This window comes from Eurytemora carolleeae, unplaced genomic scaffold (assembly GCF_000591075.1).
Source record: "Eurytemora carolleeae unplaced genomic scaffold, Eaff_2.0 scaffold247, whole genome shotgun sequence".
NCBI lineage: Eukaryota > Metazoa > Arthropoda > Copepoda > Calanoida > Temoridae > Eurytemora > Eurytemora carolleeae.
The window spans coordinates 265,311-291,098 of record NW_019396307.1 but is presented as its reverse complement, the minus strand read 5'-3'; the positions used below and the strand labels follow the sequence as shown (position 1 = coordinate 291,098).

The 25,788-nt window shown below is 30.5% G+C and overlaps 2 protein-coding genes across 2 annotated transcripts; one reads left to right on the top strand and one right to left on the bottom strand.

Moving 5' to 3' along the window:
* Positions 1–104: 104 nt before the first annotated feature.
* LOC111700648 (protein Star) lies at positions 105–17,941 on the bottom strand. Its single transcript, XM_023471628.1, has 14 exons — positions 17,665–17,941; positions 16,680–16,806; positions 15,459–15,506; positions 14,772–14,912; positions 13,382–13,461; positions 11,895–11,968; positions 10,838–10,903; positions 8,899–8,964; positions 7,099–7,142; positions 5,156–5,191; positions 2,715–2,807; positions 1,762–1,853; positions 1,216–1,303; positions 105–269 (listed from the first exon to the last, which is right to left on the bottom strand). Exons 3-14 carry the CDS (start codon positions 15,504–15,506, stop codon positions 192–194), a joined length of 906 nt encoding a protein of 301 aa, XP_023327396.1. The 5' UTR covers positions 16,680–16,806; positions 17,665–17,941; the 3' UTR covers positions 105–191.
* On the top strand, positions 17,173–25,678 carry LOC111700650 (uncharacterized). The gene is made up of 15 exons (XM_023471629.1): positions 17,173–17,240; positions 17,985–18,084; positions 18,306–18,339; positions 18,520–18,551; positions 18,689–18,717; positions 18,794–18,843; positions 20,873–20,950; positions 21,240–21,313; positions 21,414–21,451; positions 21,538–21,579; positions 22,930–22,983; positions 23,558–23,600; positions 24,387–24,436; positions 25,063–25,126; positions 25,419–25,678. The coding sequence occupies exons 1-15, from the start codon at positions 17,191–17,193 to the stop codon at positions 25,509–25,511; spliced, it is 831 nt and encodes a 276-aa protein (XP_023327397.1). The 5' UTR covers positions 17,173–17,190; the 3' UTR covers positions 25,512–25,678.
* The last annotated feature ends 110 nt before the right edge of the window (positions 25,679–25,788 follow it).

Below are 25,788 nucleotides of genomic sequence, written 5' to 3'. Positions count from 1 at the left end.
TAAAATAATCGCCTACCACCGTATCTAAAAGAGACTCTCTAGTTTAAAGGAGACGACGATTATTCCATTGTTTTCAGATATCGATATGATAATAATAATTTAGAAAACAATGTAAGATATCTATTTTAAATCTTATCACAAATATTCACATTTTTAACAATATTTATAGCTGTAATAAAGGACTTAATTCACTATTGATCTTTTAATGCATAATACTGTTTTTGTCGAAGCTGTTGTAGATACAGAAATAGTTCATCAGTTACATAAACCTGAAATAGTTTATCAGTTACATAAACCTGAAATAGTTTATCAGTTACATAAACCTGAAATAGTTCATTAGTTACATAATCCTGAAATAGTTCATCAGTTACATGAACCTGAAATAGTTCATCAGTTACATAAACCTGAAATAGTTCATCAGTTACATAAACCTGAAATAGTTCATCAGTTACATAAACCTGAAATAGTTCATCAGTTACATAAACCTGAAATAGTTCATCAGTTACATAAACCTGAAATATTTCATCAGTTACATAAATCTGAAATAGTTCATCAGTTACATAAACCTGAAATAGTTCATCAGTTACATAAACCTGAAATAGTTCATCAGTTACATGAACCTGAAATAGTTCATCAGTTACATAAACCTGAAATAGTTCATCAGTTACATGAACCTGAAATAGTTCATTAGTTACATGAACCTGAAATATTTTATCAGTTAAGTAAACCTGAAAAATATCGTCTTTATACTGAGCAAGATTCTTTTGTGAAATTGAAAATCTAATAAAACACTAAAAACAAAAATATTATTATTTTCTCCTAATTGAGATTTCCTAAATATAATCTGATGTTATACCCTCAAAATTATCAAATATGTTGTACAGTGTCAAATTCTAAGACAAAATATTTCCCATTTTATTTTGTAATTAAATACAACTTTCTTTAAATTGATTGGATCATTGTAAAACAGTTTCCAGGAAAAACTGTTAAAATGTCGTCTTCAACAAAATTTTATTGTAAGAGCTCACTTGATAAACACACAAACATCAAGACTCATTTCATACTTATTAACACATTTACATCAGTTATTTTCAAATTAACTGATTGTGCTAATTTATTTATTAATTGATTGACTGATCGGTTGATTGATTGAGCGATTTATCGATTAATTGATTGAGTGATTGAGTGATTTATTGATTTATTGACTGTATGTACCTTGTCTGGTTTAACAAAGAAGTCATCTATACCAACAGTTCCAATATGTCTATATCCTTGAGCAACCATAAACTCAATAATATCAGATCTAAAACATTTTACACAAATTACATTCTCGCTGGTAGTTATGGTTTTGAACAACACCGGGCCTAGACAAAACTACAAACTTTCAAAGATCATTTTGTTATTTCAGTCATTTTGTGTTCAAATTGGATGAAAAGGGATGAATGATTTTGGTGGAATCTTTACACTCATTACAATGTTAGAATTTTGCGACAAAAAAACTCAGAAACTCAAAATTTTCAATTCCTATAACTGTAAATTCTAATGATAAACCAATTTTAAACTTGAATCAAATGATAGAGCAGATTTCACCATTCTAAATGTCATGATATCTATATAGAGATTAAAAAACTTGAGGAAGTAATCAGTTCCTTAGGCCTAAAGGTTATAGGTGTATGCCTTCAAGATCACTAATTGTGATCTTAAGCAATTAGCATGGCAACAGATCAGTTTAAAATAAGATACTAAAAAATGTACCAAGACCTTGATTCCATACTGTCTAGTTCTCCAACATGATTAGACTCTATACCCAGCAACCAGATATCCACCAGGTTCCAAGGAACTGTTTTTAACACCTCAAAATTAATAAAAATTAAATTTAATATGAAAGTAATTTGGACAAAGCAGCTCAGATAAATCAACTGTATTTCAATGCCATTAATCTTGTTACAATAATAGACTGTATGCAAAATGTGCTGACACAATCTTAATATTCTTAAAACTTAATTTCAAATTATCTATGTACATAGTGATAATATTTATTCATTAATATTTTAAAATTAGTATATTGTTAATGATCAGGTAGCTTTTTAATGTAATTATTCAATTGAAAACGTACTCATTTCATGTAATAAGTTTAACTCAGTAAAGTTTTATTTTTTTGGTCACTAAAATCAAATTTTATAAAGAAAAGGCTTAAATTAAGCTGACAATGTCCCAATAAGAATTAAGTCGACCGCAGCTCATTATGAATAACATTTAAACATAGATAAATAACAAAACAGATAGAACACTATATGTCGTCTTTTTAAGATTAATGAGACTTTCGTGTACAATAACCCTGTGGCAGAGGCCCAAAGGAGTTTCGTATTATATATTTAAGAACCAATGCCGCGGAAAAGTGAGTTTAATATTAATATATCAATTGCATTCATATTTCAGGGCTTTATTAAACTCATTTTTCCGCGGCATTTGATCTTGAACATGTAATACGACATTATAAAAAACTCTTGTTATATGTATTCATATATCTGGGATTCACTGTAATAAAAAATAAGCTTAATTGAAGATACGTTTTTTTTAAATTGACAGGTTCTCTCTGTTTTCATGTTTTTATGTATCAATGTTGTTCAAACGCTTGATATACATAAAAATTTAAATTGAAAGCCGTCTTCATTATATTGATATAATCGCCTACCACTGTATCAAAAAAATACCTTTAGTTCTGCCCCTTCTATATCCAATGAGAAATAGTGAACAGTCGGATTGTTTAGAGCAAGTAGCATTGTGTACAGTGGAACACAGCTAACCTAGATGGATTGGTTTGGTTTGGCATTTTAAAAAGTTCTGCTCGCTACTTCTTTAAAACTTTGTTAAATGTACAAAAGAGTGCAATAATGGTATTTTAATGCGCTTCCGAAAAATATCATTGTGTTCCATGTCTTAAAAACGGTTGTAAGCTGTTGTACTGTTGTACTGTTGTACTGTTGTACTGTTGAACTGTTGAACTGTTGAACCGTTGAACTTATGTACTGTTGTACTGTTGTACTGATGTATTGGTGTACTGTAGTACTGTTGTAAAGTTGTACTGTTGTACTGTTGTACTGTTGTACGGTTGAACTGTTGAACTGTTGAACCGTTGAACTTATGTACTGTTGTACTGTTGTACTGATGTATTGGTGTACTGTAGTACTGTTGTAAAGTTGTACTGTTGTACTGTTGTACTGTTGTACGGTTGAACTGTTGAACTGTTGAACAGTTAACATGTTGTACTGTTGTACTGTTGTACTGTTGTACTGTTTTACTGTTTTTATGTTGTAATACTAAACTATTGTTAAGTTGTACTGTTGTACTGTTGTTCTGCTGTACTGTTGTACTGTTGTACCGTTGTACTGTTGTAATGTTATACTGTAGTACAGTAGTACTGTTGTACTGTTGTACTGTTGTTTTGTTGTACTGTTGTTTTGTTGTACTGTTGTACTGTTGTACTGTTGTACTGTTGTACTGTTGTACTGTTGTACTGTTGTACTGTTGTACTGTTGTTTTGTTGTACTGTTGTACTGTTGTACTGTTGTACTATTGTACTGTTGTGCCGTTGTACTGTTGTAATGTTGTACTGTAGTACTGCTGTACTGTTGTACTGTTGTACTGTTGTACTGTTGTACTGTTGTAGTGTTGTACTGTTGTACTGTTGTACTGTTGTACTGTTGTACTGTTGTACTAATGTACTGTTGTACTGCTGTACTGTTGTACTGTTGTACCGTTGTTTTGTTGTAATGTTGTACTGTAGTACTGTAGTACTGCAGTACTGTTGTACTGTTGTACTTTTGTACTGTTGTACTATTGTACTGTTGTACTGTTGTACTGTTGTACTGTTGTACTGTTGTACTGTTGTACTGTTGTACTGTTGTACTGTTGTACTGTTGTACTGTTGTACTGTTGTTTTGTTGTACTGTTGTTTTGTTGCACTGTTGTTTTGTTGTACTGTTGTTCTGTTGTACTGTTGTACTGTTGTACTGTTGTACTGTTGTACTGTTGTACTGTTGTACTGTTGTACTGTTGTTGTACTGTTGTACTGTTGTACTGTTGTTGTTGTACTGTTGTTTTGTTGCACTGTTGTTTTGTTGTACTGTTGTTCTGTTGTACTGTTGTACTGTTGTACTGTTGTACTGTTGTACTGTTGTACTGTTGTACTTTTGTACTGTTGTAACGTTGTACTGTTGTAAGGTCGTACTGTAGCACTGTTGTACTGTTGTACTGGTGTACTGTTATACTGTTGTACTGTTGTACTGTTGTAGTGTTTTACTGTTGTACTGTTGTACTGTTGTACTGTTGTACTGTTGTACTGTTGTACTGTTGTACTGTTGTACTGTTGTACTGTTGTACTGTTGAACTGTTGCAGGATGTTAATGCATTTACTAGTAGTACCCAACATAAAATTTAAGATCTGAAGAGTGCTTAATCAAGAGGTTTTTAAAGAATAAACAAATTTCAAGAACTAACCATTATTAGATTTTTACATTAATTAATTTTCTTTTTTATGCTTTAATTTCACATAAAGTTCAGATATAGAAATCTGAGAAGCATGGTTCAGAGAAACGGTATAGTGAAAATTGATAATGATAAAAATTTAAGAAAGAAGAAAGTTCAGAAAAGAAAAACAATGTACGAACGACTTATATCGTTCAGAGAAATGAAAAAAATGATAGTTTGCTTTCAAAACGATTGAAAAAATCCAAACACAAACGATTGAAAATTGAGAGAACAAACTTGAAAAAAACGAGATCGTCTTTTGCTGAAAGAAAAAATTTTCTAAAAGATTTTCAACAGCCCATGGTTTGTTCAATGAACAAACGGTTTCTTAAACAAACTTTAAAAAAACGATCACTTTAAGTTGCTAAACAAACGATTTTTCGAATATATCTCTTATTACAAAACGATTGTTCAATAAGAAAATTAACGGAATACTCGGAAAACGAACGATAATTTTGAAAATGAACAAATTTTTTTGAAATAATTAAAAGAAATGAACGAAATTGGTCCTTTACAAATGATGCATGAAGGAAATGAAGAAAAAAAAAACGAACTTGAGATGTAACTAGAGTCAAGAGATGTAACTAGAGTCAAGAGCTTGTTGTTTTTCGTTAATTATTCTAACCTTAACTGTAGAATATTCGGAATCTGTTTTCTTATCCTAGAATAATATTATTTCAAGAATTTGGAATATTTTCTTTAAAAAACTTTCACTGAAGCCACTGCATTAAGAAAATTATGTTTTTTGCCAGACGTTAAGAAGATTTTTCAGGTTTGTATTCGCTGAATTGGGGGAAATAAATAATTTGTGGGGAAACAAATGAATTTTAAATAAAAGTATCAAAAAGGAAAAAAATATTGTTTTTAGATTTCTATTCTTTCATTTATTTCCCCCAGAGCACCAAAAATAACATTTAATCATAAAATAGTGCTTCTTAAGCTAAAGGAAGTGACCGGCTATGTAAGGTACTTGAATTGAGTATGCAGTGTTGAGGAAAGCTTCTTTCGGATTCATTTGAGACATATTTTTAAAGATCTGTAAATCCTAAGTTTTAGCGCAAATTCGACGTTCAAAACTCCTACTTTGGGGGTGGTTACGTTTTCAGAATAATCTAATAATAATGAAAGAAAAACTAATTCAGAAAACGTATCCAACCCCAAAGTAGGACTTTTGAACGTCGAATTTGCCCTTGAACTCAGGATTTACAGATCTTTGTAAAGTTTTATATGTCTCAAATGAATCCGAAAGAAGTTTTCCTCAACACTGCATACTCAGTTTAACTACCTTACATAGCCGGTCACTCCCTTTAAGCTAACCCTGAAATATGAAGAAATTTTAAAGAATTGTTTTTTTTTATTCGAAGAAATTTTTTCAGAATCGGTTTAACTTTTCACAACCATACTAAAAAAATTTAACAAGATATTTATTTTTATCTTATCAAGACGGTGTTTTTTTAGTTTTACAAGAGAGTGTTTATTTTTTATTATTGAAGACAGAGTTCATCATATTTTTAAATCCCACTGTTTTTTTTTATCTCTACAAAACAGTGTTTTTTATTTTTACAGGACAGTGTTTTCTATATTTTACTCACTAGACATTTATTTTTTTATTTTTAGAAGACAGACAAAGTGCATAATATTTTTAAAACTAAGTGTTTTTTTTACAAGTAAGTAATTTTATTATTTTGCAAGACGGAGCTTTTTTTAAAATACTTTTTTATTTTTTTTATACTGGAAAAACTTTTATTTTATATTTACAAAACAGTGAAGAAGGTTTTTGTTTTATATCTTTATACAAACATGTTATGTGAAGAAATTTTTTTTTTTAACTGAGTTAAAAAGAGAGCTTGAAAGAAAGTTTGCAAATGTGTGCAATTCTAGTTTTAGCATTCAAGATGAAGAGACAAACTTTTAATTTAATTTTTTGGCTTCCAGCAACACTGTTTCATCCCTTCAAAACTTATCTTATAAAAGACTTAAGTATTCAAAACTATTTTTTTTAAATTCAGGATTTTTTATCAAACACTAAATTGATAAAAGGTTTGAATGTACAAAAGTAAATTTACTTCGATTTAAAGAATGTCAAAATTCAAAATAAATAGTTAGGCTGGAAATTATTAAAACTCAATTTGGTGTTAAGGATGAGTTTTGAATTTTCATTTTATTATTTTAAGATTCAAAAATAGAAAAAACTTAAAAATATCAAAACTAAATTAACCATTCATTAATTAAATAATACCTGTATTTTTAAATACAATAAACAATAAGAAATATAAATAAATTACAATTGACAATCCATTAATAATAGTGGTATTATGTCTGATTCACAAACGTATATTTCAAAAAAATTTAGAGCAAAAATTATGAGAAAATCTATTTCTTTTCTAACTGAAAAATTGATAATTTTCAATTGCAATTTTTTAATATAGAAACCTGCGGAGTTATGCAGATAAAACCAATCAATAAAATTGACAAAATAAATCTGTTTTCAGACAAATTAAGAGGTTTCCTTAATTGACAATTGACAATTGAAGTGCACAGTCCCTTTAAAGCATATGATTTCCTTACCTGGTTACCAACAATACCTCCTAGTAGTCCGTCCAGCTTAAAATCTTCAATACAAAATTTATTTAACTGGAAAATTTCAGATTAAAAAGCTTCAAATATTTGAAAATATAAAATCATTTTTAAAATTAAATTTGTTTTGTCAAGAAATTTCGTTTGTAAAATATAGGAATAAAATAGTTTTCAATTTATATTGTAATTTTGTTTAAAAGTCTTAATTTTTATGAGAATATGAAATCTTTTGTAGATGAGGCCCGTTTTTAAATATTCTGATTCAACGGTTTTTTACTTTGAGGAAGTTCAACAAGAGTGCGAGATGTGAATCCTATTTCAAAATTACAATCTAGACTAGTTGCAAACTTCTCGGGATTCTAGACTAGTTGCAACCTTCTCGGGATTCTAGACTAGTTGCAACCTTCTCGGGATTCTAGACTAGTTGCAACCTTCTCGGGATTCTAGACTAGTTGCAACCTTCTCGGGATTCTAGACTATAGTTGCAACCTTCACGGGTTTGCAATATAATTAATTGCTCACATTTTCGTGAAACACTTTTATTGTCCAAAAAATATAAACGTCTGAATACGGCCCTCAATGAATGACCTAATAATGAAAAATGGATGAATTAAGATCTAAAACGTACAATGACTCTATTGGGTCAATTGACGAAGTTTTAAATGACAAAATTTGAAGAGATGGCATACAAATGATAGATCCTTAAAACCATGGAATAGGTCATTATAACAATACTTTACTGTGATTGTTGTTGCTACGAAGCATATATTTTAACTAGACACATTATAAATCACTAATTTAGGGAAGTGATTCTTTTGACTCTGCACAATTGCTGTGTCCCTGCTCATTGAACCTTTTTAAGCTGTAACTTGATTCTATAAGTTGTCTTTTTTTTGTTTTTTGACTATCACTGTAGCAAATATTTTCAATTGCATGGGTTCTCTAGATTCTCTATGAGTGCAACATGCGGATATGACATGAAAATAAAAACCTCAATAAACAGAGTAAAATAATATTAAAATATTTTTAAACATAATCTATTTTAATTTGCATAAAATAATTTTTTTCAAATTTGATTATAACAAAATCACGAGCTGGATAAATATTATTCATCAAAGTAGAAGGCAGGAGGTAGAAAATCCATCAGGAAATTCCAGTTATAAAAAGGAAAATAGTTTTAAATATTAAACTTTTAACTTTTTTCTACTTTGTTTCTAATTAGACGCAGGGTCGTATACAGGATTTATTCTCAGGGGTAGGGGGCTGTGGGGGAACTTTATAAAGGGAAATTCCAGTATCTCCAACCAACCCCCCCCCCGCCGTGAATTGTTAAAAAATTAAATGAAAAATGGTATCTATTAAAATCTTTTGTTTTTACCTTTTCAGACATTTTATTTAATCAAAAAAAAACTATTATGGAGCATTTGTCCAATGTTCCAAGAGGGGGAGGGTGCCCCCCAAAAGGCTTTTCCAAACCATGGTTAAATCAATGGTTAAGTTCAATATCTTTTCTTTGTATGCCTGAAAAAGAAAGGTTTTTAATTTAGATTTGTTTCTCTATAATAAAACACTTTTTAATAAAAATTATAATTGACTTTTTCATAAAAGGGTAAATACATCAATAATTCTCAACGACATTCATTTTCTTAATAAGAAAAATAATGAAAACACTTTCATCAGATCTAATGAAGAAGATGCATGTTTTTGATCTACACTGACACAAGAATAAATCTACGGCTTTGATTGTACAAAAGTTATGATTTAGAATTTTGAATGAATGACATGTATTGCCTATAATAATTGGTCTGGTTGTTGTTGATAAACATGCAGGAGATATCCAGGCATTTCGGTTTTTTCCTAAACAAAATAATTTGATTTTTTGTGTTGATGGAAAAATACATCAACATTTAGATGTTAAAAAATTTCTGAGATAATAACTTTTAAAGGAGATCCGTTTTAAATCCTTGATATGATATCTACAAGTACAACTACAAGTAGTTTTCGGTATTCAATGTTTAAACCATAAAGTAATCAAACGAAGAGGTGAAGCTTAGCTCAGATGTACACAACCGACCTCCCTATTAATGTATTAATAGAGTGGTCGGTTGTGTACATCACGATATGTTTACGTATCTAACTCTGTACACTTGTATATAGAGTGATCGTATTTCTAAGGGGGATTTTATGAAACTGACCAATTTTTAGATTTTCTATCTTTATTTAAAGAGAATTCGATGATGTTGACTGCAAACATTTGACTATTTTCAAATTTGTAGGTTTCCAATTTATTAGCAAAAAGTAATGTAAAAAATATTAAGTTTCTAGGGCATGAATTTAAGTTTAAACATTCTTATTTCAAACATTTTTATTGTTTCTTCTCTTCAACTCTTCATCATAAACATGACAGTGTATGCAGGGTTACCCACAAAAGATGAAACAACGATGACGACCTGGAGNGGGGGGGGGGGGACGTTTGGCTCCTCCCTCTAGTTTTTTGACCAATTTTTTTACTTTTCATAAATAGAAATTTAAAGGATTTTTTTTGTAGCTTTTTTTCATGCATAAGGTAGGGTGCAGGGCGATAAAAAAACGGAGTTTGTAAAAAAAATCTTAAATAGTTTATAACTTTTTGTGACTGAAGCTACAGATCTGAAAACTAAATATTTGAAAAGCACTTGAAAAATGGGTGTAGAAACATATGTCACACTTTGATATTTGTTTTAAACAAAAAAAAATATTTTTACATTTTTTCGATCTTTTTATGCATTTTTTTCGACCATTCCTAGCACTATAAAAGTAATCGATCTAATTTTATTTCAATGAGCTGGCCTTGAAAAATTTGGCTATGAACATGCATTTAAACCCTATACATATTCGCCATAAGGCCTTTTCGTAAGGGGGAGGGGGGGACGTAGGACGCCCCCCCCCCCTTCTATACAGAGATTCAGAACCCCCAGCTTTTATAGGGTTAAACATAAACAGCAATCTAAAGGTTGAATTTAGTTTCTGTCTCAAATATTGTCTCGTCCTTTATGGGTATAAACACACAGTAATTATAAGAAAGATTCAAAAATATAATTTTATTCATGTTTAAATAAAACCAACATATTAGATTTTTGACGAATTTTAGTTTTTTTTCTCCTCATGCTTCTGCCTACAAAGATGCAATATTCGCATTAAAACGAATTTCTGAATAATTTTCTTTATTAGTTTTATCCTGTGCATATTTTGGATAAAAATGGCTTCGTCTTCGTTATATCCATATTAAGTATCTATCTAATTTTCAATACTAATATTCAAATATCTCCACCAAACCACCCCTTAGAAATACGATCACTCTTTATACAAGTGTACAGTGTTAGATACATAAACATATCGTGATGTACACATCCCACCACTCTATTAATACATTAATAGGGAGGTCGGTTGTGTACATCTGAGCTAAGCTTCACCTCTTCGTTTTATTACTCTATGGTTTAAACTGTGATACTACAAATTATGTTTAGGAAATAATCCAGCATGAAACAAAAACAATGCAGAAGTTATTTAATTCCGATGTTTATTGGGACACCCTGTATTGCATGCGTGTTTTGAGTATAATTGTAGTTAGAAAGCAGCTAAATATTTTGTTATTGCTTTAATTGATATTTATTCCAAAAAATACCATGTGGGAATACTATATAAGACGTCACAATTATACGTTTTATTATTAAAAACTGGAAAAATTTACCTTTTAGTGATTTAAAAGTTTCTGGATTTGGTTCTATTAGTAATCCAGACCAATCTCTTTTTACCTCTACATTATAAATTTTATTATTATTATTACAAACTAGAAGTTATATTGTTATGAACCTAGATACTAGAACCTAGAACCTAGAAACAAGAACCTAGAACTAGAAACTAGAACCTAGAAACTAGAAACTAGCCACTAGAAGCTAGAAACTAGAACCTAGAACCTAGATCCTAGAACCTAGAACCTAGAACCTAGAAACTAGAAACTATAACCGAGAAACTAGAAACTAGAACCTAGAACCTAGAAACAAGAAACTAGACCCTAGAACCTAGAACCTTTAACCTACAACCTGTAAAATCTAGAACCTGAAAACTAGAACATTAAATCTACAATCTAGAATCTAGAACCTGAAACCTAGAACCTAGAACCTAGAACCTTAAATCTAAAACCTAGATCCTAGAACCTAGAATTTAGAACCTGGAACCTAGATACTAGAACCTAGAACCTCAAACCTAGAACCTAGAAACTAGAACCTAGAATCTAGAAACTAGAACCAAGAATCTAGAACCTAGAACCTAGAAACTAGAACCAAGAATCTCGAATCTAGAACCTAGAATCTAGAACCTAGAATCTAGAACCTAGAACCTAGAACCTAGAACCTAAAACCTTAAACCTAATACCTTAAACCTAAAACCTAAAACCTAAAACCTTAAACCTAAAACCTTAAACCTAAAACCAACAACCTACAACCTTAAACCTAGAACCTAGAACCTAGATCCCTGGACCTAGAACCTAGATCCTAAAATTCTAATCAGATATTAATACCATGAACGCAAAGTAAAGAGAAGTGAAGCAAAAAGTTTCAGATTAGAAAATATTGGTAGAAATTCACAAATAAGCGCAATTTTTTCAAACCTTCTTTTGTTGAACTATTAAGAACTCCATACAAATACATTGATTGTAGCTTTCAAAGTATTTGATGTTTCAAACTTAAAAGCTAATTAAAAGCTAAGTATGTCTAAAAAAATTATTTGATTTGATGAAATAGTGTTACCAAGAAGGAGGGTATTACTGATATGTTCTCCATCCCAGGCCCCTGCCTCAATGAAGAATCCGTCCCGGAGAGAGCTGAAAGCAATCAAATAATCAATCAATCAATCAATCAATAAGGGAATATTATCATATTTATCCTCCATTGAATTAGAGTTATTAAGCACCATTCACAATGGTTCCATGTAATCCTTTATCTGACAAGATATCCTTGTTTTCTATCTGAAAATTTATACTTTTCTATCGTATTTTCGATCAAAATGACTTTAATACTTTCGCTTCTATTTAAAATTGCTTCAGATTTAAAAAAATTTAAAATATTTTTTCTTTGCAAAGATATTCAAGTAAAAAAGCGTAATTACGGACGGAAAAAGTTTGAAACATAAAGAAATTGAGTCTTTGCCACAAATTCAAATTTTCAAATCCATGAATCTTTGCAACTTGATGGTGTAAACCTTTGATATTTCAAGATTATTTGGTCTAATTCTTAGTTTGAAATATCAAAGGTCTTCGACATTGGGTTGTAAAACCGTAGGGATTAGAAAACGAAGTTTGTGGCAAAGACTCAATTCCTTTGTTTAAGGTTATCAAATTGAAAATTCAAAACTTAAAACTTTTTATTGACAACAAAACTTCAGCTTAGAAGATAAAGATTTTAGAAAATGGTCATGTCAAAATTTTAGAGGATATTATCTCTTTATCATCTCTTGAAACTGTCGAAAAAATAGGTAAATCTATCATTGTCATATTATAATATAAGAAAGGCTTGAAGACAGATCAGCGAACAAGATTTAAGTTTATTAGAAGATGGTCGTGGAAAAAAAACGCTTTGATCGCCACAAATTTTACTTCTATCGGTTGCGTCTAAAAGGATAAAATTGTTAAAGACGTCTCATACCGAATAACTTAGCGCCCATAAAAATTCAGAAAATTGCAACATACGACTTAGACCGTAAGAAATCAATTTAATTTCAAACAAATAATTCAGATATTACAACTTATAGTCATCGATTATCTTTAGCCACATTTGTATATAGTTTACATTTTATAATATTTTATTTTTTTAGAAAACGTTTTAACGGATTTCGAAAAATGTGAGTGGTCCGCAGCATTCTTAGATAGTTGCGCAAGCAACAAGAGAAATACTCAAATTCAAAACAAATTAATTTAAAAATATGATAAAATATGAACTATATACAAATGTGTCGAAAGATAATTGATGACTATAAGTTGTAATATCTGAAGTATTTGTTTGAAATTAAATTGATTTTTTCACGGTCTAAGTTGCAATTTTCTCAATTTGTATGGGCGCTAAGTTATTCAGTATGAGACGTATTTAACAATTTTCTCCTTATAGACGCAACAGATAGAAGTAAAATTTGTGGCGATCAAAAGCGCTTTTTTATCGCATTAAGCCTATACCCCCTTTCATTTTTCGCGAACACTCCCTTTAAACCGAGAAGTGTCCTTTTAAATTGATTAGTTCTTGACCTGTTATAAATTTGATCAACCTCCACCGCTTGATCAAACTGTCCTCGCATATTCGAACTTCTTCTGCTCAAATTCAAATTCTAGAAAACTCATAACATTCATTTATTTTTCAGAATTAAAATCTTTTAGAAATTACGGCGTGAGAAAAAAACATAGAAACCTTTGAAGAATGTGAATCTTATTTTGATTAATTTTTTAAAAACATTTTTTGATTAACATTATTTTACTTAAAGGGAGTCGTTATTTAATAATTTTAAAAGAAACTGATTCTGAAAACGTATCCACCCCCAAAGTAGGAGTTTTGAACGTCGAATTTGCGCTTAAACTCAGGATTTACAGATCAGTTTAATATGTCTGAAATGAATCCGAAAGAAATTTTCCACAACACTGCATACTCAGTTCAACTACCTTACATAGCCGGTCACTTCGTTTTAAGGTCAACAAAAACTCGATTTTTCCTGATTCATGGAAATTATTTATTTGCATACATTTATCATGTATATATTTTCCTGGTTGTATATGATGTATCCAAGAAACATTTAGAAACGGCTGAAATGTTCGAGAAAAATTTTTTGTGGGGCCATTCATGATCATGACCCGAAGTTTAACACTGATCAGGATTTAAAAATGTATTTAATCTGTGTATTGCAGTTCATACATAAAATATAAAATTATAACATTGTCTTAGATGATTCCTAAATTAAACTTCAAATAAATGATGAGAAAAATTAAACGACAACCCCCCCCCCCCCCCCCGTAGGGTATGGGGGGAGGTAAGCCAAAATGCATTTATTGCATAAACCTCTTATTTATGTCAATTAAGGCTTGGTCTCTTAAGAAGAGTCTCTTAAGTTGTTTCAATGTTTTGTTTTAACATTTTGTTTTGTTTTGTTTTGTTTTGACCGAAAACACGCTATTTCATTGAAACTCTTAAAATAGGATTTTTCAACACGCTACTCTGACTAAATCACGTTTTTGGCGTGCTGCTGTCACCCCTAAATCTTTTCTATATACGAAAACGATGATTATTGATTGTAATATTTAAAAGATTTGTTTGGAATTAAATTGATTTGTTTACGATCCGATTCGAATGTTGCAATTTTCTGAATTTGTATGGACCCATCGTTCTTCAGTACCAGTCTTTTTTAACAATTTTCTCCTTAGAGACGGCACAGATATATAGAAGTAAGATTAGTAGCGATCACAATCGAATATTTTCGACGTAAGCCTTTACCCCTTTTCATTTTTCGCGAACACTCCAATTAAACAATCACTTGAAATAACAGTTTTTATTAAAATCTAAATGTCACAAAAATTGGGCAAAATTATTATTATTATATATGGATATTATTATTTTTCATATAATTTCCGGAAATTTTGTTGCACTTACTTGTCCACTAGATGTTCCGGTTTTAATTAGAAGACGACTTTTCACATACTCAACAAGTTTTGGGTCGTCTTGCTCGAACTTAAACGTATCAAAATCTATCTCAAAAATATGCTCTTCGCTCAATTCTTCGGAACCAGAAACCTGAAAAAACGGAAAAATTTATATTTAATAAAAAGGATTTAATATATTTTTGGTATTTCCGTTTAATCTTGCATTTTCTAAGGAATAAAAAGTTGCATTTTAAGGAATTTAATGAATTTAATGAATTTAATGAATTTAATGAATTTAATGAATTTAATGAATTTAATGAATTTAATGAATTTAATGAATTTAATGGGAGTGTAAAGTGGAGCAAGATCGAATAATATATTTTCTGAAGTTAAGTTGCAGAGCTCAAGGTATACAACAGGGTTTTTCATTAAACATAATAATTGACGAGTTAATTGTAGTCTTTGAAGATTCACATAAAAAATGTTCCACGACTTAAACACGTGCAATATGTTTCCTTACCCCGGGTCTGTGTAAGTTGTTAACGTATAAGATAATTAATAAAATCAAATTTTAAAAATAATAATAAAAAATTTCTTTAAATCTTTGGTATTTTGAATTTAAAAACTTAAATTTGAAAATTGAAATTTGAAAATTTCTATTTCCCCTTTAATTCTTGAGTGGTAGTAGTAATCTTACATTTAAAATGAGTAGCATCATGTTTAACAATTCAAATCTCATTTTCATCTAAACAAAATCATTATATTTGATAAGATATACAAAAAACTCTAAAAATTAAGGATTTTAAACCTTGCCCCGCCTAAATTCTTCAGATCGAAAACGTCTTGAGGTCAAAACTTTAGAAACAGCGCTGATCTGTAACACCTAATCTTGATATCCTCTGTTGCAACTCTTAAATCTGTGGGAATAAGTAATTAATACTGATCTAAGAGAAATTAGTAATTTTTTTATTTTCAAAAAAATTTACCTTTGTGTGAAAGTTATCATTAGTATACGTTTACATAATCTATACAAACTTGGAATATCCTCCCCCCCCCCTCCATCCATCCTCCAACCAATAGCCATCTGCTATTTTATACAAGGTCCCACAAAGAATAAGAATGTACAGACGACCGTATGATCTTAAAAATATCAAAAGGTCAAAAAAAGTTTTCTGAATTAAATACATCCTTTTATTGGCTTAAAAAGTGATTTGTCAAAGAAAAAAAAACAGGTTTCCAGTTTCCAGGAATAATTAGTATAAGGAAGCGGACAGTTCACTTCGTGTAAAGCACTACAATAGATTAATCCACAATTCTATATAAACTTACATTCTATATACAGGGTTACCCACAAAGGATGAGACTTCAGAGACGACTGTTGTACTCTCTGTTTGTTTCTTTCTTTTCTAAATTATTTAACAAGCCATTAAAAGACTATATTCAAGACAGGAAACTAAATCAAACCTTGCATTCGTCATATTTTAAGAGTTTCAGGTCGTCTTTACAATCTCGTCCTTTATGGGTAGCCCTGTTAATAATGAATTTATAATCCAACATCAAATTCAAAACCATGACAAGTCCTGTTAACTTTTGTGTAAAATTCAAACTGAAGTCTAAATATTAATGAAGATTGATGGACCGAAGCGAAAAATACGTCACCTTACCTGGAGTATATACCTTCCACTATCTATCTATCTACACATGTTACGAATCTAATATCTATCTATCCGTCCAAGAAAAGGAATGAAAATGAATAGTGCAAGTCTGATATGGTCTGATCATTGTTAAATAGTGATATTACAATTTTTATATTTCAAAATTTACAAAATGGTTTTTGCTAAATATAGGACTATGGGGGGGGGGGTTGTGGAAAATATATTCCTATGTTTGATTACATCATTAAATATAAAGTGATTACCTAAAGATAATATTTCCATGCGAAAATGTCCAATGTTTAAGATTTTTATGTCGTCAATCCCGGGATTACATAGCTATCATATCTTTTGTCATCTAAAGATCTCTCTCAGATGTCCTGTGGTTGAAACCTAAATTAAGAAATCAAGCCTTCTCAAATCTAAGAGATGTCTCAGTGGATATCAAGATTCATGTCCACTGCTGCAGTTTAATAGCTAATATTAGATATACAACTTTTGTGATTGAAATTAAACAAAGTTAAACCAAAAAATAGGAATAAAATCAGGTCAATTCTAATGTAAAAGTGACTTTCAGAGGAAGGAATTATTTAACTCAATGTTTTAGAGTTGCGCCCCAANGGGGGGGGGGGAAGGAGGCCATCCCTTCTAATTTTCACAAAAGAAATTTTTTATCGTACTTTATCCTTTTCTTCCAAAGAAAATATATACGTTTTTTTTAACTCAAACGCTTAAAAGAAACAATATCAAATTTGTTTCAGAATATCCTAATAAATAATGTTAAACCGTCTTTTAATCATCACATTTTATTCTCTTCATTTTGCCAGGTAATGAGCAGGAACAAGGTTTGAGAAAAGAAATTAAACTACGATCAGACGTGCAGTTGTAGTCGTTCATATCAATATGGTCAACACGACTTTCGATTTCAATTTGAATTCTAGAAGTTTTTAAACAGCATGTATACACGTAAACAAATATAAACAAAGAGAAGTTGTCAATTAACAACTTCTTTTTCTTTACTTGTAAATTTATTTTCCTGAAAAAAACTTGTAAGAAATTAAAACTGAAATAAAAATGTGTCTTAATTGTATTTATATAAACGCCGACCGCAGTAATTAAACTATTTTTTTACTTTATTTGGAGAGAAGTGGAGAGTCTCTAAGTATTACTATTTCTCGCAATTATTTTAGTCCTTGATTTAATACAATTTAAAAATTGCTGAACATTAAAGAGTTTCTAAACATAACTGACCTTTTATTTTTAGAGCGGCATGTCTGATTAACAACAGCATTTTTAGAAGCTTTGTCTGATCAACCATTTATGATTTTAAAAACTGATAATGTTCAATAGTGGGTTCTTTACTAGTGTTCTGTATTAAAATTACTTGCGCATTCTACTGCAGGAAAGCAGTGCAGGAATTTTCAAGGTAGACAGCTTAATTGATTAGAGACGTTTCAAGGATACCGTTGATAATCGTGAATGTCCCTCTTAGATTTATATTCACTCTTCTTCCCTAGTATTGAAGTATTTTTAATAAAGAAAGTGTAAAAGATTATAATTTTGTTTTCTAGTGCAAATTACTGCGAAATTGACGGAGAAAATTGTGATAAAAAATCTCAGGTTTACAAAAATATCATGTTCACGGATTTTCAAGATTTTAAAATCAGAGAGGTAGGAACCACTTTTTATTAATTTGTTTGTATCCAATATATTTATCAGTTTTTTGTAATGTCATTTTAATATTTTTATAATGTATCCGGGTCAGGTGCGTATTCAGGATTTTAGTCAGGGGGGGGGGGCAAAGACCCTGGCTGGTTTTAGAATAGTGTCACATCTTACTTCTGTCAAATGTTATTCTAAAACCCAAAATTGATTATTTGTGCTTTTTTTAGAGGCTAGATGGAGATCTTGCAAAACTACGAAACAGTTAAATCTTTTTATTTAAATTTATCAAAATATGTTTTTCTTTATATTATGCTTAGATTCTAAAAATAAGATATTCTTTTTATATTTTTTTTCGAATTATTCCTCTTTCAAGGTTTTTTAATTTACAAAATTTCAATCTTAATGAAAATCTTTCTAAAAAAATGATTTATTATAATTAAGAAATGCCGGACGCAGAAGAAGCAATCATAAAGGAAAATAAAGAACTGAAGAAGAAAGTTTAATTAAAAAACTTCAGAAATATTTCTTTTCTGCACAAATATTGTCTAAGACATGAATAAACATTATGTGCAGTTTTCAAACTATTTTAAAAGTTCTTTAAATATTTAAGACTTTAAATGAACACCCCAACAGCACAAGGTAATCAAATAAATTACAGATGGAAATAATGAATTTTCATTTTTAAAATATAAAAAAAATATTCTTAAAATGTTAGAGGTTTGTTGCACTACTTGGCCCTTGTACTCAATAAACCCCATTATACAGGTGAGTGTACTCAAGAAGTATGAAATAGAAGGGAGTTACAACCAAGGTACTAATGCAAGGAAAGTTATTTACGCATTTTTTTCGTACTGCAATGGACTGTCTTTGGGCGAAGAAGTAAACACAAGACTGATGTCAGCGCCTGACATGGAATCCATTTTTACAAAAATAATCTATGAAATATTTGGTCATATAGGAAACTATTATGTGAATTATCAAAATTATCAAAATTAAATGCTTTTAACCTCCTCGGATACTAAACGAATACTGATGCATCTATTCTTGTTTACAAAGTCCGCCCAGAGAGAACTGGTTTCAATATGTACGAAGAGTATACACAACTGTACTCTACGTATACGCAACCATAATTAAATTTCCTTGCCTAGTTCCTTGGCCCGCCCTACCATATGATTATACATACTTTGCAGACTGTACTTCATTTTAATAAGAAATATTCAGCATAGGTTATTGTATACGCGGTACTTGTACATCAGAAAATATTTCTCTCCCTTCTATTTAATACTCCTTGAAAGTACTACAGAGAATATTTTGATTTTTCCCTCAAAACATTTAAATGTTTTTATTCACAATATTTAATATTTCTTTCCAAAAATCATTGTTGATGAAATTTCGAGTGATCCTTATCAAAAGTGTTGAGTGTCCGATTTAACATGAATCCCTTTATATATAACTGTTAGATATCTCCAAGGAAAATTATTTCAGAGGTGTACGCATCTTTTGTACTGCAGTGTACTGTCTCTCGGCGGTAACGTAAACACAAGACGGATGTCAAAGCCTGACATGGGATATATCTTTCACATAAAAAATCAATTAAATATTCTGGTCATAGGAAACTATTATGTGAATTAGGAAAATTTTCAAAATTTAATGCTTTTATCCTCCTCGGATACTAAACGAACAGTGATGCATCTATTCTTGTTTACAAATTCCGCCCAGAGAGAACTGGTTTCAATATGTACGAAGAGTATACACAACTGCAATTAACTTTCCTGACATTATAACCTTGGATATCTCTGGCTTTTCATCTAAAAATTCATAATATTTTTGACTGAGGTTTCTCTTTATACAAGAAATCAATTCTCAAAAAATCTGAAGAAAGAGAAAATACGAAAGATTCCTCCGACATGTGTCGTGAATGGAATATTCAACTTTAAAAACAATTTTCCTCCGCACTTGAAAAAAAAATAAAAATGCTTTTTCACTTTGATGAAAGTAAAAGTTTTTCTATTGTCAACTGATTTCTGTTTTCTCAATTTACTCACAACTTCTTTTAAATCTTTGAAAGTTTTCAATTGATTTCTGATTTTTTTCTAAAAAAAACTTAACTTGAAAAAAAGACGATCTCTAAAAATTTTTAAACGGTACAGTTTTGGTTGAAATTCATATCAACCAGTGTAATTTAACTCAAAACATTGTAAATTATTTTTAAATATTTGTTCCAAAATTTGCATTTTTATAACATGCACTGTACTGATATACCTATCCATATATATACTTTGCTTGTCTGTCTGTAAGGGTGTTTGTTTGTGTGTATCTAATAAACTTGAAAACAACTGAACCGATCCAGTCCTAAATTTTGAGACAACTTACATGCTCTCATAGGAAGGTTGATATCTGGTCAAAGTTGAAAACTTTGACCAGACAATAATGTTGTCAATTTTTTTATTTTGAAAATGCACCAATTTTCAACAGAAAAATCCTCGAAAATTGTCAATAAGAAACGGGGCACCTGCAACCTAGTTATACATTTCTGAAATTCAAAACCCTTTATAAAAACTAGGTAAGGAATCTAGGTTTATCTTTATATTTATGTATATCGTCTTTTTTACGTTAGATAGAACATTAGCTTGGAACCCAGCTTTGCCCGGAACTTTAAAAACAAGCTAAAGAAATTCCCATGGTTCAAGGCAGATCAGAGGGTTCCTGAGTTATGATCCATACAAACAAACAAACAAACAAAACATACAGAGATTACTACTTTACATATATGTACATAAATAATATATTGAAGAGGAAGAGGTTACAGTACCGCTGAAAAGACTGCTTTCTCGACCAATAGAAGAAATAAAACCTGATGTGTATAAACAAGGTAATTTAAAAAAATAAAATTTTAACTTTTACTTTGCCCAAAGATACTTACCAAAAGACTGAAATTCAAGTCCCCCCCCCCCCTCCCCCCAATAATATATTTTACTTAATACTTTAGAGGAAGCTCCAAGAATCCTTTAAATATTTTTGGAAAACTTTTTTTTCTAATTTACGAATAATGTGCACCGCACCCCCTTTTACAAAATTCTGTATTTTTAAAATGTACTTTTGGCAATCTTTAGGTTGGTGTTTTAATAAAATTTTGTGAATAATTTATTTGTTTTATTCAGTTTGGAGGTGGTTTTCAGCCCTGGTGGATCAGAAAAAAGTTGAAAATTCATCTCAAATTTTCGAATTCTCCCAGGAACAATTTTTAGCTGGAAACCAAATTGAGTTTAAAGTTAGATGACAAAGAAAAATAAGTTACTTGAATATTTGATAGGTTTTCACTAATATTGTGCCAGGTTTTTGTGACTGTAGATCCGGACAACCTTGATCACAGGTATTTTCAAATTTATAAATAAAATCTTAAAATAATTTGAAAATAATAGATTTTACTGGAAAGTATCCTTCAATGTATTTGTTAAGAAATCTGTGTGCAAGATATGGGGCTTTGACTGGAAATTATAGGTAACATAATTTTAGATATCTGCAACATAAAAAAAATATATTTGATTTTTGAAAAAAATTTATTTTTTAAACAAAAAATACTCCCCGGGCACCCATGGGTTTCCTCAAAAAAAATCAGTCCTGCCGTTTGGCCAGCTTTAGCTAACATTTATATTTTTCTTAGTGAAGAGCTTTATAATATACTAGTGCCCGGCGTTGCCCGTTGAAAAAAATCTCGAATTTTTTAAAAACAAAGTTTCGATTCTTTGAGGGAAAAAACAAATTTTTTAGCAAATGGTATCCCCATGATACCCAATGATTTAAAAAAAAAATCAGCGATTTTAGTCAAGCCGTTTTGCAAGATGTAGCTAACATATTTATGTATATACAGTTAAACCCTAAATAAGCCATACGTCGAAAGAATTCATCAAATGTCGTATTCATCACTTTCTGATAATGGAATGTTGCAGATATTTAGTTTTTTAATTAAATGATTACATGGAGCTCTTTAAAACTGTTCCCGCATATTCGTGGCTATTTATTTATTTTCGCAAATACTGGGATTTACGTAAAATAGTTAAAAACCCATTAAAAAAGGTATGGCTCATTTAGAGTTTAACTGTATACCAATATATATTTGAGCAAAGAGTTTTACACTAAAAATGTTAATTTTAATTGCAGGAACTCGGGAGAATGAAAGGCTTGTTCTTGGTTTTCAGATTCTACTTTGTGTTGGTTGACTCATAATGGGAAAATAAACTAATTTAGAACCAAGTGCGGGTAAACGGCGGGATTAACTTTGAGTAACCTGGGCAACTCTGGGTTCCCTAGCTTTTATCTATATATATATATATATATATATATATATATACTTTGCTTGTCTGTTTATCTGTGTGTTTGCATTCAATAAACGTCAACACGGCTGAACCCAAAATGCCCAAATTTTGTGTGGGACCTCATATTTTTTTATATTGTTTTACCATGTATAAAAACAGAAAATGTTCACAATTTAAACAGAAGAGGGACGCGAAGCGCCACCAAAGCCTAGTTTTATAAAATAAATCATAAATGTTGAGTATCCTCTCAATGAAAATATTAGGTTAGGAATGAACAGAAATATTAGAAAACAAGAAACCCTGAAGCAGACATGGTTTCCATTTAAGACTGAGCCAGCTCCCCATCAGTGTAAAGTAGTTCTTCATTAATCCTTGTTTCCAGGGTCAGCTCCACGGCAGTGTAAAGAATATCTTAATTAATCCTTGTTTCCAGGGTCAGCTCCACGGCAGTGTAAAGTAGATCTTCATTAATCCTTGTTTCCAGGGTCAGCTCCACGCCAGTGTAAAGTAGTTCTTCATTAATTCTTGTTTCCAGGGTCAGCTTGAATTGTCTGATAGACCCTGTCCTACCTCATATTCCCATTTCAAGGAACAACAATAATTACAAAATTATCAAAAAAAATTAAGGTCAAGGTCAAGACAAAGGTCAATGTCAAGGTCATGGTCTTCTACATTACATCAGTAATCAGACAAGTCTAAGCTGAAGGGTCCAGAAAGAACAAACAACTTAAATTTCACCCGTAGATATTATGGAAAAACCAACATGAAAATCCGTAAAATTGATCAATATAGAACACCTTTTATCGTATAGCTAACAGTAACACTATCCTGGATATAGTGTTCAAGGGTACCGTTGTGAATCAGGTATGCCCTTATCGAAATGGAAAGTCACTCAAAATTTCGTTTACAACCCTTTAAGCCGATTTCCCATTTAAAAACTGATAATTTAGATTAATTAAACAAACAAATTTTCTCCTAATTTCACTCTACAATCTACAGTCTACAGTTCTACATAAATATAACAGTTTAATTTTAAATATTTTGGAAAAAACGTCTGTTTAGCCCTTACGTCTTTTCTAGAATAAAAATGGATTCGATGATTCAAAAAATGTTTTCTTTTAATGTTTTGATTATAAGATTTAAAATAATTATGCGTTTTGAAGAACTATTCCGGTAGAACACATCAATGCACCACCTATATATTCGGTAAGCTTCTAAACCTTTCTGAACTTGACCTTGACCTTGACAGAGACTTTTAAACTGATATTTCCCAAGAAATTGGCATTAATCTTGATTTTAATAATGTTCATGATCATGACCTTGATCTTTACCATGACCTTGATCTTTACCATGACCATGAACTTATAAATTTTATCTTGATATTGGTCTTTCTCATGACATTGACCGTGACCATAACCTAAACCTTTACATTAACATTTAATTTACCTTGACCTTGACCTTGACCTTGAAATTGACCTTGACCTTGAATTTAACCTTGATCATAGCCTGGACTTAGACCATGGCCTTGTCCATGCTATTACCTTGACCTATACTTTGACCTTGACCTAGACTTTGACCTTGACCTTGATCTTATAATATTTATCTTGCCATTGATCTTTTTCATGACCTTGATCTTGAATTTGATCATGACCTTGACCATGACCATAACCTTGACCTTGAATTTGGCATAGACCTTGACCTTGACCTTGAACTTGACCTTGACCTTGACCTTGACTTTGACCTAAACCTTGACTTTGACCAAAACCTTGACTTTGATCTCAACCTTAATCTCATCCTTGACCACTACATTAACCTTGGCCTTTACCATGGCCTTGGCCTTTACCATGACGTTCACCTTAACCATGACCTTAACCTTGAGCATTATCATGACTTTGACCAATTACCATTACCTCAAGCAAAACCTTATCCATGACCTAGATAAGAATACTTTGAACTACTCTATTAACACCAATATAAAGAATATTATTTTAGCTGTTATTTGAGGGATTAAAGACAATACTTCTAGATTCATTGGACATGAGGTACCTAGTGGTCGGCTATACTGTCAGGACAATGAAGACAATTTTTTATTGATAATGCTTTTACCCCTTTTTCAATTACAAGTTTACAAGTATAAAAAAGAGAAGCTGTTTATTGACAACTTCTCTTTGTTTACATTTGTATGGGCCTCTGCTGTTTGAAAAATGTGTAGAAATCCACATTGAAATATAAAGTTGTCTTCATTCTATTGATATATACGAAGACAACAGTATAATTATACAGAAAACCAAAATGACAATTTAAAAATGTCCTTTACAGAGTCTGTAATTTCAAATGATCCTCTATTATAGAGGGGTATTCCTTCGATTAACAACGGAATTATTTAAATCTTTAATCTAATCAGTGTTATGTAAAATATCATGTTTTTCCATGCTCGAAAAGTGTTTAAATCTCACATTTTCCTCCATGTTTCTGTAGCAAGAAATCCACAAGCCGCTTTTAAATTAATTTCAATGTAAAATTTGAATATTATTTGTAAGACTGGGAAACAACTTTATTGTTTATTTGAAATTGTTCTTGATTACTAATTTGATAACATTTTTTTTTTGCTACTTAGTAGTTAATGTCATCATAAGTTTTAATTATTTAAGATTTTAACTTTTTCTAGCGGACAACAGAAGGTTAAAGAAGTGAAAAGAAAAACATTCCAGAGAGAAAAGATATCGAAAATGGTAATAATGGAATATTGTAAAAAAATGAGATTAAAAATTATTTTATCAAACAATTGTAATTATGCAATTTTTAAGCTTAAAACTTTGAAAAATCGTATTTCTTTTAAAAAGAGAGCCTGTTAAAGCATTCTAAAGTATGAATTGTACAAATTGTCGTTGTCTGAATGCATTATAAAGATGAAACATTAAAGCTGTAACCAAAATAAATAAATTGATAAGGACATTTTTAAAACCAAAAACATCTTATATTCAAGTTTAATTTAACTTAATCTTGATGCAGAACTTGTTTTAGGATGTGAGAGAGATAGAAATGTTTCTACGTGAGATGGATTCATGCCAGGAATTCAAACTGAAGAACGTTTTGTTAAAACTGTGGAATGATTGATGAATTGATGGTGGAAGAGATAAGAGAAAAATTGTGATATTTTTCTCCACCAAAATAGAAAAATAAGGGAATTGAGTATTTTCCACAACCTGAAATTATCTAATACCTATATCTTAACAACTTGATGAAACCCTTGATATTTCAAACCTAGACATTTTGAACTTACAGAATTCATAGTTTGGAATATGAAAGGTCTACGACATCGTGTTCTTTATCTAAATTTAACAATCTTTATTCAGAACTTTTAGTCAAAACATTAAAAATAAAGATTTGGCTT

Bases quoted from the DNA above. Each gene is read 5' to 3' on its own strand.
- LOC111700648 (XM_023471628.1), bottom strand. From the start codon at position 15,506: ATGAAAATGAGATTTGAATTGTTAAACATGATGCTACTCATTTTAAAT. The intron at 5,192-7,098 runs GTAAGGAAATCA...ATATTATTCTAG, and splicing joins GAGGTATTGTTGGTAACCAG to GATAAGAAAACAGATTCCGA. The intron at 2,808-5,155 runs GTTAGAATAATT...CAATCCATCTAG, and splicing joins CCGAATATTCTACAGTTAAG to GTTAGCTGTGTTCCACTGTA.
- LOC111700650 (XM_023471629.1), top strand. From the start codon at position 17,191: ATGTTAAACCGTCTTTTAATCATCACATTTTATTCTCTTCATTTTGCC. The intron at 21,314-21,413 runs GAACAATTTTTA...ATATTGTGCCAG, and splicing joins AAATTTTCGAATTCTCCCAG to GTTTTTGTGACTGTAGATCC. The intron at 24,437-25,062 runs GTACCTAGTGGT...AACTTTTTCTAG, and splicing joins CTAGATTCATTGGACATGAG to CGGACAACAGAAGGTTAAAG.